The sequence below is a fragment of the Phyllopteryx taeniolatus genome, chromosome 1 (assembly GCF_024500385.1).
Source record: "Phyllopteryx taeniolatus isolate TA_2022b chromosome 1, UOR_Ptae_1.2, whole genome shotgun sequence".
Classification (NCBI taxonomy): Eukaryota; Metazoa; Chordata; class Actinopteri; order Syngnathiformes; family Syngnathidae; genus Phyllopteryx; species Phyllopteryx taeniolatus.
In genome coordinates this window covers 8,605,297-8,623,956 of record NC_084502.1, presented here as the reverse complement: position 1 = coordinate 8,623,956, position 18,660 = coordinate 8,605,297, and the positions used below count along the sequence as shown (strand labels likewise).

At 43.6% G+C, this 18,660-nt stretch overlaps 1 protein-coding gene across 2 annotated transcripts in view; it reads left to right on the top strand.

The window, feature by feature from the left end:
* The window catches only part of samd11 (sterile alpha motif domain containing 11), a 58,330-nt gene that overhangs the window by 7,573 nt on the left and 32,097 nt on the right, over positions 1–18,660 (top strand). For both annotated transcript variants that reach the window (XM_061768624.1, XM_061768634.1), the window contains exons 3-4: positions 7,143–7,318; positions 14,949–15,058. In XM_061768624.1, coding sequence (XP_061624608.1) covers positions 7,143–7,318; positions 14,949–15,058 — 286 coding nt within the window. The remainder of the gene's footprint in view (positions 1–7,142; positions 7,319–14,948; positions 15,059–18,660) is intronic.

Sequence of the window (18,660 nt, the reverse complement as noted above, 5' to 3'; positions counted from 1 at the left end):
CTGTTCGTTGTCTCGGGCGAAACTGCCTCTGAGGGACGCAATTTGCTGGAGACGCATTATAAGCACAAACGCTCAGCCATCATTGTTTTGACTTTGACATGCTTGAGCATGCTCAGAATGAACACTTAACAAGTGTGCACACCTCCCGGGTTTTAAGTGTTTAAATGGCGACGATAACGCACAATTTTCAGAAAAAACTTTCGCTTTGACTCCCGTTTTCAAAAACTGTTTGGTTTTAGTTTGACAAACATTGTTGCCAGGGGCCAAAATGGGACAGTCCTTTTCTTTTTTTATCCAAAAACGGTGCCTAATTCTGGGGAAAAAAAAAAAAAAAAAAAAAAGGATCGTCATTGTGGCAAACCTAACTGAATAGTGTTTTGTACAATAATGGGAAATATTTGTCGTTAGTTTGCCGCAGTAACTGGCTGAAAGAGGACGAAAAATTCGGTCGGTCCCGACAGTGATCTCATACAGTTGAAGTCATCTGCAATCCGCGGGGCCGTTTTTCCATCACTGAACTTGTGCAAAGTGGGTGAACAGCTGGCTAACCTCATGTTACGTAGGGAGTTGTGCGATTAGATGGGCCTGTGGTTCTTGCGGTTCTTCTTCGTTGGGCACAGATGAAAATACACGCAGCTAAGGGACGCAAATCGCTTTGCTGTGAGCATTGCTTTTTAGCATTAGCGTTCAGTCCACAGACTGCGGAAATGTCGTCTTGATTCGTCGGCAACAGTTTGAAAGTGTGCTGCCGACTCATAAAGGACAAGAAGTGGAACCGCAACGATTGTTGTTCAACTTCACGCACGTAGTCACGATTAATCGTGGTTCATTAATTACAAAGCCTCTCCTGAATTTGGTTCATTTTGAAATTCGAGTTGTCAAAACACAACTCTGCAGTTGCTTGCCTGTCATGTGCTGTGACTAAACTATGCTGTGTTGCTTGTCGTTCATGCTGCTGTTCTGCCATTTTCCTTTTGGTCACAGGCCTCAACGTATTTGTGGCTCGCGCGTCTTAAAGGTCACAAGTTGCGTGCGACGCTAATGTGCGTTTTTGTAAACAAGCAGCTATTTTGTGATGACAGCAACAGTATTATCTATTGTGTTTTTCTTCTTTGTGAAGTGGCACAACCCGCTGTGTCGCCATCTTTCTATATTCTCAACACGCACTTGTGGCACTAATAACCTATTTCATAAACACGTTATCTGGACTATCAAGTAAATCATACCCGGCGGATTAGACGGTTAGCTGGGGGGAAATGTGTTTACCGTAAACCTTGTGAGCACTTTAATCAAACTACTATTTTAATCGGGTTATTGGTAGTAATCAGGTTACGTTGGTCATGTTTGCGTACTGAGCGATCTCAATCTAACCGGGCGAGCGGCTAATCGCCAGCCAGGCACGAACGTGTGAAAATGTCACCACCGTTTCCACGCGCCAGGGCCAGACATGAGGTGGCGAGACTAAACAAAATAAGAATTTGTACGTGGTGATGAAGTGGACCTCGAGCTGGTACACAGAGGACATGCTTGTTTGTTTTGGCCTTTTTTTCAGCGCTCTTGTTTGAACGTGGTAATGACCGCCTCACTCCACCCTCATGCCTTGTGCACACTAGCCCCCCCCCCCCCCCCCCCCCCCCCCCCCCAACCGCCCTCCCTCCTTCCCTGTCATCTCCTCACCCGCCGCCCCTTCCCCAAAGCGCTCACGCCAAGTCGGCCCGCCATCCTGCCTCCACACACACACACACACACACACACGGCGAGGTAACGGCAGACAGGCGCGTGACTCATTAGGCATTCGTCCCCTAGGGAGTTTGCTGTGGGGCGGGCGGGAGGGGCGCGTGCGAGGGGGCGCTAGCGCCGCAGCTGCAGGAATGTCACGGGCGGCTACCACAGTGTGCGTGCGTGCGTGTGTGTGTGTGTGTGTGTGTGTGAGAGAGAGCTTGCTAATGCTGCTTGGAGCCAGCGGCAGGCCACCTTTCAGGAAATAACGCAAGGGAAGTGAGGGGAAAAAAAAAAAAAGGATGAAGAAATAACACCCTTACTATTCGCTTTTTCCACCAAGAGCGCAGTTAAAAGTCAGAAATAAATATAGAGAGATTGATTGCTTTTATAGTCACCGTTTGAATTTAACCGCTTTTGCTTGCCAAAGTTGTGTATCGATTAAAAACAAGGTGGTTTTGTTGCTTGCGCGCCAAGCCTTGATTAAAAATTCATCAATCCATGATGACGCTCAAAAATATAATAAGACTAATAACTGTATGTTCTTTTATCTTGCTTAATCACCAGTTTAATGCTTATCTCTGTGGTACAGTACTCAGGACACACATTCCTGACGGGAGCCTTCAGCAATTAAAGTAACACTCTGTAATATTTGACCTTAAAGTGACAGTGTGACGATCATTTCGATGGCTCACTGGCTTTAAAATTAGCGACAATAGCGTCTGTTTTGTTGCCGTGCTGGAGAATTTGGTGGACCAGCCAGGACAATTCTTGGCATGTGTTAGCACTAGCACTGATGCTATCCTTACCATTGAGAGTTGTGTGTAGAACTTGTGCTTGTGTGTTTGCATTGAGACAAATGACCACAGACACTTGAATAAAGTATCCTCGTCACCTAATCTAACTCTAGTTAAGTGTTAACAGAGGCATTCACTAGCACTAGCATGACTTTATAACTATCTTCTGACCACGTTTGTCCCTTTTCCTTCAACATGAAGTATCGCGCGTCACCAAATGCACATTGACAACACGTAAACAAAACAATGTTGTTACCTATACTTTGTTACCATGTCTGCCCTCAGCAAAAAATAGCTTATGCGATTTTAGAATGTTATGTTAGTTTAGCGCAGTGCATTATTTGCTTGGCTTCGTTAATCTCTAATTATATCTTTCAGTTTGAAGCTACAACACTGTGCCTTAAAAGTCACTTACACTTGTAGGAGCAGCACCATTGTTCATTACTGTTGTTTTAATCCCATTCATTGCACTTCAATTAAAAAATATCGACAAAACCTCACATTTGCACATGTAATTACCCTTGTTGACGCCAGTAAATATTTTCTTTTTTTGCTCTTATTGTTGAAAAATAATCGAATACAAATACAATAAGAATGAAAGACTAACAGGCTCTGATTGTCATCCATTGAGATGGCGGTACTGTACATACTTGTTGTAGGGGATAACAAGAAGTAGTACGTCTTATTCTTAATGTCATATTTACACTGCGACTTGAGAGTGTGCTAAATATACAGCGTATCAAACTCATCGCTTTGAATCGTTTTCAGTTTGCGCTGTTCTCGGATTGTCGTGTGTCTGATGGATCGTTAACGGCGTACGCAAGCATGTGAGTTTTTTTCATGTCTGAATGCGGAGCCCAGATATTTTGGTTGGCTGCTCGACTGTCAGCGAGAACGCGTGGGAGGCGATATTCATAGTGGTGCTTTTAGTGGGACTTTTATGAGAGACTTTTTTCCACGTCTGAAAGGAGGCTGACCACACACAGTAAGGTTGCCTCAGCACACAAGCACACACACACACACACACACAAACTAATGTGTGTTTGTGTGTGTTCACGTCCTTCCTTTTAGGGTTCCTACGTGGGCTGCCAGAGGTGTGTTTTGCTCGGTGTTTTTGCTTTGGCGAGCCCTCCCCCGTGTTGCGGAAGTGTTGCCGGAAGCAGTGGGAGCTCAACCCAAGTTCTGCGTCACTGCCACTAAAGAAAGAATTGGGGCTTTCCGGGAGAGGCGAGGGCGTCTGTGTGTGTGTGTGTGTGTGTGTCGGGGGGGGGGGGGTACGGGGGACTGTCAGCCTGGCCATGTCACAGCCAATGTGGGTGGTTGTCTACACACTCGCATTCACAGTCTTAGTCACGAGTGTGCTCAGACAAGCTATTCTTGTATATGCTATATTGCTGGCATGCTCCGAGTAAAATCCCCCGCTTTGGAGGGGAAACGCAATGTGTGAAGACCAGGAACAGGTGTGCGCTTGTTTGTGTGTGTGTGTGTGTGTGTGTGTAGGAGAGGAGCGTGGGGCACATGTGTATTTCCCTTTTAACAAGAGCAATAAAGGGACTTTGACTCTGCGAATTTGCATCGAACAGATGCAAGCGTTTTGGTCTGCTGTGCTTGACGTGATGTTGATTCGTTCCTGATTACGGACCCTCCCACCCTTCCCAACACGAACCAGCAACTCAAATTACAAAGTAGTCGACACGCTGGCCTCCAGCATTAGCGCAATACTTGTGGAAAGCAGGGACAGGAAAGAAGAAAGCGGGCAAAAGTGCTTTTTGTGTTGTGGCCAATGAAGGAACAGTAAAGGGAGAAATATGGCAGAAGTTTGTGGCCTGCTCATCCTGGGGGATGTTTTCACCCACCCCCTCTTTCCCTCCCCTTCCCAACTCTGTTTAATGTCTGCCATTTGAGAGACTCCGGAGGGGCTGCACCTGTTTGCCTCTTGGCTAGGAGCCTCCAACTCCCTCCTCCTGCCGTCCCCCCCCCCCCCCCCCCCCCCCCCCGCCGCCTGCCTGGCTGCCACTCACGCTGCAGCGCCTCCTGGGAGGGAAGAAGTGAGGCGAGGAGGGGGAGAGAAGAGGAAGGGAAGGGAAGGGACGGGAGTGAGGGAGAAGAGCGGGATTGCGTGTGGTGGAAGGGATAGCTGGAGGGCTGGAAGGCGCCCGGGAGTAGGAGCGGAGATGTCGGCGTGCAGAGAAAGCGAGAGACAAGGAAGGAATTTAACTTCCATGTCCACTTTCTCACACCCACCTTCCTTTTGTGGAGCTTGTTCTCACAAGTTTTATTCACCACGTTCTCTTTTCAACTTTTTTTTTTTCCTTCTCTCTCATTCTCTTTGACCTGTCATCTCTTGCACAAACACAAATCCATTCTCCAGTCTTTCTCCAAACGTCTAAGATCCCTTCCTCTCTTCCAATTTCCTCTTTTCTGTTGTGTTTGCGCTCGTTCTTTAAGTGTGAATTTTTCAAATATCCACTCACTGGCCACACCATTAGGCACACATGCACAAGATCAAATACCAGTCCGGTATTGAAAGTAATTTTGTCCTAGTTGTGCTAATTGACACATTCAGTGACATATTAGGTTATCAATATGTTTATTGTTGTAGTTGGCAGTCATGTAGAACTGCTTCTACACCCATAGGTGTTTCTGTTTAGCTGTTGCCGGGGGGGGGGGGGGGGGGGGGGGGGGGGTGATTCAATGGCAGCCACAATATAGATATAGCGTGCACACAATATGCTTATTTGAGATGAAGTACTAACTTGTGGCCACAAAATAGGTATAACGTGTGCACAAAATATTGTTTTGTGGCCACAAAGGAGCTGTGAATCCGTACTGGATAGTTGGATGAGCAAATCGAAAGCACCTTCTCTAGAATGTTAAGATAGAGGTAGAGGACGGATGAGAATAGTATGACATAATTTTTTCTTTGGGCTGGGTGGAGCTCCAAAGACATTCTCAAAAGCTGGCATTTCAGGTTAACGAGAACAACAAAGGAAAAAGACACGAGGATGTGGCGTTTCGCAGTTTCTAGCGAAGGTATGATACATTTGCTTACCCAGACGTCCAAGTTGTTTATAGGAATGATATGAAAACCACAAGTTAGTATTTTGTGCGCACGTTATACCTGCCGTAATTCTCGTGTGTAATGCACATTTTTTTTTACCCCAAAAATTGTCGAAAATCAATAGTCCGCATTTTACATAGGTATAGGGAAACATTTTATATAATATGCCGCCATCTAAAGGTTATGAAAAAGCTTTACACTTTCAATTCAGTAAACCACCGCCACCTAGAGGTTATGGAAAAGGTGTAGCCTCCACTTTTATTCCAATATGACAGGGGTACGTATGACTACATATATGTACAGTTGTCCTCATAAGTTTACATACCCTGGCAGAGTTTGTGAAATATTGTTTTTTTTAAATACGACTGATGACTGAACAACAACCTTCATTAATTTATTAATGGTCATGTTTTGTTTAATGTTAATGCTTTTCTGAAATGATTGACAGTTTAATTTAAATCCCATTAAAATAAAATAAAAAGTGTTTTGCCTGGCCCTTTGTGTTTTCTTTAAATAATTGTACACAACTTACTAATTCTGACTTGGTAATCAAACATATGACCACAACTGTGTGTTTTCTTGTTTACTAAAAAAAAGTAGGGCTGTGAATTTCAAAATCAGAGCAATTAAATAAAAATAAAGTATTAACCGTTCAAATAAAGTGTTTAACTTCAGAATAATTCTTTGAAAAAACTAACAAAATGCAGATAATACTTCATGTTTTGATCATATGGTTAGAAGCAAAATCATGCATTGTAAAAATGCATTGTACACAGGTAGAAGGATTTTCCAGAATTTTTAGGTCAACTTTGGGGGTGTGTATTATACATGGGTGTGCATTATACACGAGAAATTACAGTATTTGGTGGGTACAAATTAGAATGTTGTGCGTGTTATATCTATATTGTAGCCACAATTAAAACATTTTCCCCCATATTGTGTCTGGGGCTACATAGTTTTTCATATTTTGGTCAGCTTGTTTAGTTACAAGAAATAGTCAAATATTAGATGTGGAAAATGTTAAATGTACTGCACTTATATAGCGCTTTATCTACACTATCACGGTGCCCAAAGCGCTTTACAAAGCCTCACATTCACCCATTCACACACACATTCATACACGAATGGGCGGCTGCTGCCATGCAAGGCGCTGCCAGGCCCACTGGGAGCTAATTAGGGTTCAATGTCTTGCCCAAGGACACTTCGACATGTGGAGAGTCAGAGCCGGGATTCGAACCAGCTACCCTTCGGTCACAGCCGCAAACTTCAACCATAACATCAAAACTAAGCAGATGTTTGAAAGTTTAGTTTTTTTTTTTTTTTTAAAGGCTCTCGGAACTTAATAGAATGTGAAGGTGTACCTAATGTTGTGGCTGGCGAGTTTCATCAAATAACATGATATAGGCATGAGAAGAATCGAAAAGATAGTCAAAGGTGCCATCGTATCCATGCTGTATACGTTTGACATCACTGAATCAAATGATGAGTCATCTGAAGTTTACAACTAATGTTGTCTTGGCATATTTCAGAGTTCTCACGTCTCTCTTGTGTGCCTTGTTGTACAGAATCGCGGCCGGCTGGCTGAGAAGCGCACCATCCCGCTGCCCCCCAACCGAGTGCCCAAGAAGGAGCTGGCCTCCATCTTCAGCAGTGACGACAGTGAAGGGAGCGAGCGGGCCAGTGGGGATCATGGCCTCATCAAGCAGGAGGACGAACTTCATTACAGTATAGTGCGCAAGAGGTACGTCGACTGAAGAGCAACACCGCCGTGTTTGATGTGTGACTGATTTAGGTATTGTAAGGTTGATTGGAACACGTGTTCCAAGAACATAGTTTTGGCTTTTGCTCTAAAGGCTTGCTGTCCCTGTCTTGATACGATGTTGAGCCGTTCATGCAATTTTCACATCGTCCGCAGCGTCGCTTGGTCTGTGCTCAAGCTGTAATACGCTAGTCGCTATGACCTCATGTCATGTTATTGCACTTTTGCAGACTATACTCATCCTGATAGACATCCTTTCTTGCAGCCCATTTAACGAGATTGAGGATCTGAGCACGCAAAGTGATTAATTAATACAAACAGAATAAATTAGACTAGGATTAATGGAAGGAAGAAGGGGTGCTGCCCAAAGCAACCCTGCTCAAATTAAAAACTGCGCTGTCTGGCATCAGCAAACACATCCGGCCCACACTGGCAGTTCTGTTCATCACGGCGGGATAAAGTCAGAATGTTTGCAACTTATAAACGTCTCTGTGAGTCTGCTTGGTGAAAGAGTGGCTGGCTCTGCTGCCTCACAACAAGAAGATTCTTGAGTTCAATTCCAGCATGGGCCGCTCTGTGCGCCTGACTGTGGGGCTTTTCTGTGTGGAGATTGCACATTTTCACAATGCCTGCGTGCATTTTGTTCGTGTACTCCGGTTTGAGGTTAATTTCCAGGAGCGGACACAAGATCTGGATTTGCTACATTGTTGCTGCCCACTGCTCCTCAGGGATGGGTTAAATACAGAGAACTAATTCTGCAACCCCCCCCCCCCCCCCCACACTATCCCCCCGCCCCCCCCACGCACACAGTCATACACAGGCACGGCGAGGGTCAGGGCGAGGTCATCTCACTCAGATGAGCCTAAACGGGCTGTTGCGCTTGATGATTGAAAATTAGATGTGATTTTGCTCACACTCCATGTGACTTCTTAGAAGAGGCGTCACATGAGTTTGCGATCGTGTGAATAAACGGATTTTTGCAATTTAAAAAATCTTAACAGACTATGGATGAATATAATGCAGCGGCCGTTCATTGATTAACCTCAGAAAGTCCCCGGCTGCATTATTAGCAGCTTGCGCAAGCTCATTAGCACAGGGGATGTTTTTCATGTCTTGAGACTTGCGTGTGACACAGCGGACAGCACACCAACTGTGACGATTTAAATGGATCCACTAACCTCATTTAAGAGGGCTTCCCCTCCCCCTGACACTTGCGCCGCTGGCGTGTTAAGATGATAATGAATTTAAAGAACACTTATGACTAATATGTCAGGCTTTTACCCTTTCGAAAGGCGACGGACTCGCTGGAGCCGCAGCGCCGGTCTGTCATGGGCATCCGTCTCGGTTCCGCTTTATCCGCCGATGCAGGTCTGGACGAAAGGGATAATGGGATGTCCAATCACAGAAATGTGATTTCCATTGACCGCAGCTTCGTAAGTGAGTCGCAGAAGGGTCTTAACAAATTGGATTTGGCCAATGGATGTGAAAAATACAGGGCGCCTGCCGTGTGTGTGTGTGTGTGTGTGTGTGTGTGTGAGACGGCGTGTGTATCATCAACGGCGGCTGCGACGTGTGGCACACTCTCGCATGCGACGACCTTCATCTAAATTGAGGCCGAACGTGTCAATCCAAAATATGTCATCTTAAGTTAACCTTGTACAGCTTAATAGGCTGAAAAAAACTTTTGCCTTTATTTCTTCAGTTCTTCACTTTATGTTCACTGTGAGCCACAGGTGACTGAAACTACAAATTGCAGCAGGACTAGTGGATTGAGGATAATAACGCCGGTTAATACATCACCGCCTAGCGTTGTAATCTCCAGGATCTATTAGCAAGGGCACAAGAAGGGAGCTCCTTGATGTGTTGCTCTTAAAGTTCCGTAAAATTTCAAAGACTAAATACTTGATGTTGTTAACTTTGGAGAACAGTGAGCCGTCACATACTCGCGGTTCACTTTTTTTTCATTTTCATTTGAATTTTTCTATTGTTTTTACTTTTTTCCAGGGGAACAAACTCCATAAAACACATATTGTCAGGTTTATCTCCACTTTTTTGGTTAAAAAAAAAATAAAAATAAATTATAATTTTATATATATATATATATATATATATATAGAGAGAGAGAGAGAGAGAGAGAGAGAGAGAGAGAGAGAGAGAGAGAGAGAGAGAGAGAGAGAGAGAGAGAGAGAGAGAGAGAGAGAGAGAGAGAGAGATATTATCCGCAGATTTTGGCTATTCGCGGTCCGGCCTGGTCCCTATCCCCCGCGAATAGTATAGTTTTCTGCTACCCAATGAAAAAATAATAATAAAACCTGCCTTAGTTTTTTTAATTTTTCAGTTCATTTAAAGATTGATTAAAATGTGCTGACAAACAGTTTGGGTGATTACCCGGCGACCATCTCTGGAACCCGCTGATGTCTTCTGTTGAGCCTCCTGGGTGGGGAATATATATGCATACCCAGAACACATCATTTGCCACTTAATCACCGTCATTTACGAGAAATGTAATATTACTGAATACCGACATCAAAAACTGTGAGAAATAGTGCCATAAGACCTATCGAACTTCAGAGAGACTAATAATCATACTAAATGTGGCAAACCAGATATTAAAGAGACTAGGGACCTCACTTAAATGAGCAAATTGAGTTCATGGTGCAAAGTACGTGGCAAATGTTCCAACCCATTTACTTTAAATTATGTATAATTTCCAATCCATCTATCCATAGGCAGATTCATGCGTAATTTGCGCAAATGACACTGTTTGATTGTACTTTTTTAAAACCCCCAAAAATAAAAAGCTACAGAATGTAGGTTTTAGTTTACCCATTCAAGGGAGAAAGCAATAGAATCAGCAATATTCAAGGTTATTCTGGGTGCAGTACAACCGTTTGAAGGCTTGGACTTAAATGAATATAATCATTGTGTTTTCTTGAAAACGCAGGCCGCTTCGTGTAGGATCGGTTTATATTTTTACATGGTTACATTGTTGTCAATTTGAGTAATAACCAGCACTACGGAAACAGTTTATGTCTACCGCATTCAACATTTTGTCTTGTGGCTGCGTTCGACAACTGTGCCATACCTTTTTCCAGGAAGGGGTCATGGACAGTGTGAATTTACTGGAAATGCCTCTCTTCAGAGTGTTAATTAGTCAGCTTCGGGGGGTGGCTTTATGGCTTTCTGGAAGAGCTTTTTTGTTTGATGTCATTTTGGGATTGTTGACGCTTGTTTTCCAAGGCAAGAAAAAGTTGCAAAAGTTGGTATTTGAGTTGGTGTTCACTGCAAGTAACTCATTAATTCCACACCAGGCACTCGAAAATCTCAAATTTGAAGGCAGCTTGTGACACGATGCGCTCGAGCTCTGTTTTACTCGTTACAGAATGTTCCTTTGCGTTTTCTCACAAATCTAATCTAAGCACAGTGCAATGTGTCAAAAAGTGTAGGCAAGAGGAGCGATGACTAACACAGAGTGCAACGTGCGCGTGGCCAAAATCAGTGACACCATTCCCATTGTAGTGACCTTTAGTTCCCGAGGAGCAACAGCACCAAGAAGTGAAGAGGAGGGACCGTTGCTTATTATATTTCTTTCTATTTTTACTTATTCCCTCTTCTGCTTGCTTGACTCTCAGTTGTGTGTTGTCTTTCACAGCTGCAAGCAGCCGCCCTATTATATTTTAATAATAAAATCAAAAAAACCTTGCATGAGCTAAATGTATGTAGTGGGTGAGTAGTCCTTTTTTTGTGTGTGCTGCAGAATACTTTTTCGGCCAACACTTTGTTCCATGGCCGTATCTTAACAGGCGCATATTGGATGCGTTTGAAGTTTAAGCACCCCAAAAATTCTATGCAAAAAAAAAAAAAACCTGGACGTTGTCAAATCATGCGAGCTTGTCAGCGCTCATCACGCGTAAGCCATGTTTAGCTGTTACCGGTTTTAGTTCTCCTTCCTGGTTTTTTTTTTTTCATTGCTATTGATTGCCTTGATAGGCCTAATGGCCGGAGGCATTGATTTGCCTTTTGTGAACAAAAGACTTCGATTTGGAACTTTCTTTGAGCGGTAGTGCATGTAGAATGTTTTATGCAAGTGTTGTTTTTAATGTTTCACATTACATTAGTGCCCGATTTCATTTTATACTAATGTTGCACGGGTGGCAATTTAAGAAAATGAAATGTGTGAGTTGCATCAGTTCTTTTTCATTTCCCACCAAATTGAAGTTGGGCCAGAACTGATGGACGTCAAACCTAGCAGTACCACCTAGAATTTTGCTGCATGTAGGCTGTCGCGGGTTGTGTATTCGGGCTGCTTCGGAGGGTACGCCTCAAGTAGCTCTACAACCACAATACATCCCACTTCTCGCTCTTTCTCCTCCACCTTCGCATCCCTGCGGTCCGTCTGTCAGCACTTTGCCAGTGGCGGTGCGAGACGTGGCGTCAGGGTGCCTCCGCCGCCAGCTCTTGCCAGCTCATGCTGTGACCTCCAGCATCGCCACCTCAGACTCTGCTTGCCAAGGCCTCAGCGGGGTACCGCTTGGTGTTCATGCCGAGTCCTTTCCTGTTCGTCTGGACTATTCTCAGTTGTAGTTTCCTGTCGTAAGGGAGAAGGAGCACACAAAAGAGTCCAGCCACTGTATTTTCTTTATTTGGAGGGGCAAAAAAAAATTGGGAGTAAAAAGTAACGTAGTTAAGCGGTCATGCATGATTTCCCCCAATTATCTTATCTATTGAAGAAAACCTTGTTCACGTGGTCTAGTGCTGTCGTGTGACATGATTATAGTGTCTTGTTATAATGCTATTATTAATACTTGTATTAGCAACCTCAGTGTCTGGGTCAGTGAGTCTCCGCTGTGGTTCCAGATGAAAGGGCGGAGCCAACCAGTTCTGGGATAAGCTTAGGATGAAATGGCGGCTCGTGCACTTATTAGCGACCAGGCCCGACGTTAATATAACACCCCGCTCCCCACACCCTATCCCTCCTAACTCGGGTCTTAGAGCTCCCGCGGGAGCGCTGACTCAGGTGACTGGCTCTTAAACTCCTTCTCCATCCTCCAGGGCGGGAGTGTGACCTTGCCGCCATCCACTGAAAGGAAAGGGGGCGGGCTGAGGGAGGCCAGACGGGGGGGGGGGGTGAAGATCGGCTTCAGCCCCTCATTAGTCCAGGCGGGACAGCTCAGGAAACGTGCGCTAATTACTCCACTAACAACGCCCTTGCCTTTCATGGCTTAGAGCGGCCGCCTCGCCACAGGATAATAACCCTAGAACCTCCTTGAGAAGTTCACGATAGTATTATCATGATTAGTTTGCGTGATGGAGCGAGGGTGGCCATAGGTTTGCTGCGTTAGGCGTTGTTTGTGAGCATTTGTGGGTGACACTGATATAATAAAACAAATCCCAATGGAAAAAACAATAACATCTTTTCCGCATCTCCTTTTCATTGTGTTGCTCTCGCAGAGTACGGACGGCTTCTAATTATAAAGTTAACGTCACAAAAAGACATCTGTCATTATTGTAAAACGCTTGCAGTTTACAGGCCAATCAAAGATCTCCGTGCTTAGATGGTGACTGTCTGACTGTTTTCTTGAGTCATTGCTCGTGTGTGACTGAAAAATGGCCGGCGAGGCCAGCGTTAGGCCCTCGTCGCTGCCCCTTCATCTTTTCTCTTAGCGTGTGGAAAACAGCCTGGCGGCCCGCAGCCTGACATTACGGCGGCAGCCTGTAATCATGAGGCTGTAAAAAAAACCAAGTCCAGCAGCCGCAAACAGTGTGGCATCGTCATAGCGGTGGCAGCTAAGAACCATTCACCACTTCTGTCCAATAAACGCTGCTTTGCCGAGTCATAGCGGACCCCCTTCAGAGGCTCTTCTACTTTGAATAAACTTGTGAGTTGACATGACATACATTGCGACATGTGAGGATGCTTACAAAATCAAAAAGACAGGGCAGGAAAAAAAAATGCCTTTTGAAGGTTTATTTGCTTGACAAAATGAGAGAATAATGAATATATTAGCTTTTTGGAATGTCAGCTTAAATAAAAAAAAAAAAAAAAAAAAAAAGAATCAAGCCTCTGCCTCCACAAGCTGTTTGCCATTAAGTGTGACGACACTTCCACTACACGACTGCTCTACTCCCCCTGAATGCTAAGCGGCTATTTCCCATCATTATGGCATTTAATGCGATCAGGATGGTAATCAGATTGCAAATGAAATACCCCCCTGACACACTTGTGTGGGTCTGCTGGCGAGGAAAGAGGTAATTGATGGGGAATTGGGCAGCTCCAGCCAACCTGGGGAGGTAAAGCCATTTCTTGCTCCTTTTTTTTTTTTTTTTTTTTTTTTGTGTGTGTGCCTAAAGCAAGGCTAAGGAATAATGGACTTTTTGTGCGCCGGGGCTCCCCTTACAGTGAAGTGGATTTAGCCATGCCAGTGAACATAACGTAATAAACACTAACAGCACTCGTTGGTGTCATATCATCAAGGAATAAACACGGTCTGATTATTGTAGTGTGCCGCAAAGTATTAGACAACATTGACCACAACTCCGAACAGTAACGTTAGCACTGCTGCTTGCGCGAACACCCCATCAGCCGTGCCGGGAGTATTCAAAGTTTGGCAATTGTGGTTGCCCCTGACTTGGAATGTAAATAAAAGGAAGCATTCATTTTACCGTGGCTCAAGTTGGCAGACCTGCTTTTAAAAAAAATGTTGTCTTTATACTTCTCGAGGTCTTCAATCTAAGTTCTGCCGCACACCGAGCGGCCCGGCAGAACACGACTATTCTAGACAAAGAAATACCGCCGGTGACTCACACCCAAACACGTAATCCCACTCGCTGCGGCGGAAAAAGTGAGGGACCGCTACTTGTGTGGAGGAAGACGCGAAAATACATAACAATAAATATAATATAAATTATATAATATGTCAAAATATAATGATCACTTTTATGGAAGAAATGGACCATTTTTTCATTTGGACCAAAGAGGTCTATTTCAGCTCAGCAGAAAGAGCCACTGGTACCCAACATGTTTTTAAGTTAACGCAAAACCTTTTTTGCTGTTGTAAAAATCACAAAAAGTACAGTATAATATAGTGAACCCACGTTTATCGTGGGAGATATGTTCTTCACCCACAACACATGAAAATTAAAGATATAGAGACCATGTCATTATTTCCAAAAATAGTTTTACCCCTCCCACATGCGATAAACACATTAAAACGTATGTGTGCAATCTTCAATATTCCCTTCAAACAGCTGGGATAGCGGCATCTGTCACAGAAGCGCCATAATCAGGTTTTAAGCTGTTAAACTACTTAGAGGTTGTGAATATGTTGGGTAATAGATCTTAGTATGGAAGATGAGTGGGGATGAGAGCCAAAAGTGCTGGATGCAGTAGTCTGTCAGAGTGTATGACACACATCAGAGCTAAAGAGCCAGTCCACAACACAGCCACCTGTAGCTGCCGAGTTTACACGTAGCGCCCTCTACACGGAGCCTTTCTGTTGTAAGTAGAGTGTGAAAAAGTTGATGTCACACTGGTTTTGGATTTGTGGATTTCCGTTTGAGGCTGCTTAACGGTTTGTTTCTCGTCTCTTCCTCTCATGTGTGCGTGCGTCAGTCGTGACAGTGACCTCTCTACAATCATCTCCAACCTGCACCACAGCAGACAGCACGGCATGCCCGAGGGCCAGTCAGCCTCCGACCACAATGCCAGTACAGGACACACAGGTAGGACCTCCGGTGATGTTGCGTGCGTGTGTGTGACTAACACTGGCACATTCCCTGTAACATGTAAACATTCTTTTATTTGACTCTAATTTGTGCAATTGGGGGATTTTGCCATGAGCTTATTCCTCCATCCCGAAGGTCGCTCTCCTGTCTGTTGCTTAATGTTCTTCTGACATTCTCTGCGGCACTCCGGGATTTATTTTGGGGTTAAAAGCCCCGTTTCAAATCACCTCAGAATAAATAGCTTTGTTTGCTATTAATCCAAATAATCATGTGAGTAGTGGAACCATTGTGTGCTAAACTAAGAGCTTACAGACAGAACACAGACAGCGTAGCTCGTGTGTAGCTCGTGTGAGGATATTCTGCTGCCATTAAAGACATATGGTTGGAAAACGACCTCACTAATCAGCTATTATCACCCCGTGTTTGGATGTTTCATGCCACTCTGGGTTAACAGTGACATATGTGTGTTTAGCGTAAGCTAAACACACAAAAAGCACAAAAAGCACATCCTTTTCATTCATTATTAGGTGCGTAACACTTAGCAAAAGCATTAGTCTTTTATCATAGAAATCCAAAGTCAATTGTAAGTATGTTTGCTTGAGTAATAAATGAATAATAACAAATGTGATATGAAATCCAATTGAGTTGTTTCGCAATGGATCACCACCTGGACGATAGCTAATATATGTATAAGTTAAACAATGAAAAATAATTGAATTATCATCCCATTGTAATTCATTACATCCATTGAGGTTAATTAGTATTTTATTTATTTATTAATTTATTTATTCTACAATTACTTTATTTAACAAATGCAGTTATTTTTTAATTCATATATTCATTTATTTTATTTTAATATATTGTATTTATTGTATAATAATAATCGTCATCATCATCATTATTATTATTATTATTATTATTATTATTATTATCCTCACTAGGGTATGGTTGTGTGCAGGAGCCTCTCCCTGGCGACCAGTTCAGGGTGTACCCCGCCACCCTGAACTGGTCGCCAGCCAATTGCAGGACACATATAGACAAACAACCATTTGCGCTCACAATAATAATAATAATAATTAGTATTGTTATTATAATAATCATCATCATAAATGTATCAATAATTGAAGAATAATACCAGATGCTCGCTGAAGTCAACAACCTTTGGCATTGTCTCATAACTGAAATAAATAGCTGAAAACACCCAAACAATTTGGAAAGCATTCTCCCCAAGCCATGTATAATACTTGGAAAGCTCTCTCATCAATCATAAATGGTTTTCTTATGGCATGGTTTGATCATAATGTAATACTAAAAAAAAAAGGTCACAGAAAAACAGCAATTACAATATAATAAAATACTAGATACAAAGAAGTACTCATTTAAAAAAAAAAATGTGATTGAAAAACAACATTATACAGGCAAAGATTAATGTTCAATTACACAGTTGGGTGTGTGTGAAGTTTTAGAGCTGTGGATTACTCTACTTGAATGCCTATGACGGCAGATAAAATATACATTTTCTTCCGCTTGTAAAATGCAGATTTGGGGGCGACACCCTAAATCTGCCCCCGCAGTGACCCTGCCCTTTCTCATCCTATTAGCCATCGGCACAGCAAGCGGCAAATCAGCTCAGACCCGACACCTCCATACCCTCGCTCCCTGTTTGCTCATCTCTTTTGTCTGCAGGATTAATTGTCCATACGGTACGTGAGAGCAAGGCATTGTGGGTATTAATTTGCTGCTAGTAGACAGGTACCTTCTTACAACCCAAGTCTGGAATGCATTCCACCCCAAATACTATCTTAATCGTGTTCAACCTGACGAACAAATCAAAGTTTTTGAAAAGTTGCGCTAATACACTGCTACTTTGAAATATGAGTTTCATTCATTCCGTGACCACGCTTGTAAATCAAATCACTCATATCTGAAATCATCTTTCCTCTTTGAAATGAATGGAAACGCCATTAATCAATTCCAACCTCTCCCAAAAAAAAACCTGCTAATTTTGTAGTGTTTTTTTTTTTAATTAAAAAAAATAGCACTCTATAATATTCTACTTTATAAATATAATACAGTAAGGACATCATTAAATCAGAATCATCTTTATTTGCCAAGTATGTCCAAAACACACAAGGAATTTGTCTCCGGTAGTTGGAGCCGCTCTAGTACAACATCCATCCATCCATTTTCTGAGCCGCTTCTCCTCACTAGGGTCGCGGGCGTGCTGGAGCCTATCCCAGCTGTCATCGGGCAGGAGGCGGGGTACACCCTGAACTGGTTGCCAGCCAGTTGCAGGGCACATAGGAACAAACAACCATTCGCACTCACAGTCATACCTACGGGCAATTTAGAGTCTCCAATTCATGCATGTTTTTGGGATGTGGGAGGAAACCGGAGTGCCCGGAGAAAACCCACGCAGGCACGGGGAGAACATGCAAACTCCACACAGGCGGGGCCGGGGATTGAACCCGGGTCCTCAGAACCGTGAGGCTGACGCTCTAACCAGTCGGCCACCGTGCCGCCCTAGTACAACAGACAGTCAATTTACAGAACACTTTGGAGACATAAAGACATTGACAAAAAACAATTGTGCAAAAAGATGCAGAGTCCTCTAGCACTTAGAGCAGTTCGAATGGCTAATATCGCAATAGTCCGGTGCAATGACCATTGTGCAAAGGGCACTGAGACTTCAAGGAGTGTATGCGGTTTAAAGTGACGAGTAGTGCGATAATCTGGGACAATGGTTGTGCAAATAATACAGTAAGGACATCATTAAATAGAATACTCCTTACAAAATTCAGCCTCACAGAGGATAAAGAATATATGACTGAGTGCTGTTATATTGAATGTCGACATGTGTTGCTGCACCATTTGTAGTCAAATATCAGTTGCGCAAAGGCTTATGTATGCATTTCTAATTATGTGTTAGCGTTAGCATTAAGCTAGAAGGCTAACCTATGTGGTTGTTTTAAATGCACAACGTGTATGTTGAGTTTTACAGTAAACTTGAACTGGGAGTGTCAATAAACACTTTTATTGAAGAATTGTTCACTATTTGCCGAACTCGGGTCACTGCCACCATACGGCGCTTCTACCCCAAGTTTGCACTCACAAGGCAAAACAAAACAAATCGACAAAGTGACGGCTGGATTCTCCCAAAACTCATATCTCAAGGCACTGTAAAAGAATACACAAAGGGAGGGTATAGAGGTGCATGGGTGGAGAGGGGCGGTGGGGGGGGGGCTGCTGACAGAAGAGCGGCTGACCACAGTTTACCTTCGCCAGACGGGGTCGGGGACCCGAAAATCTGCCCGTTTGAGCATTAAAGCGCGATTTAACAGGCTGCCTGCGCGCCTCGCTCCGTGTCTGTAAACAAGTCCAATCCGATCAGTGCCTCTAATTCTGTCTGCCAGTGAAATTAGACGCACACACATTCACAAGCACACTATTACACGCGAATAGCGGATAGCTGCACGGATGCGTGCCCACGTAAAATCAACGCAGGTTAGGATTGACGACCAAATACACATGTGGGTGTCTATGCACGTTTTAGAGCTGGGGATTATTCGACTTTACAGTGTTTTCGCCTCTCCTGTCAA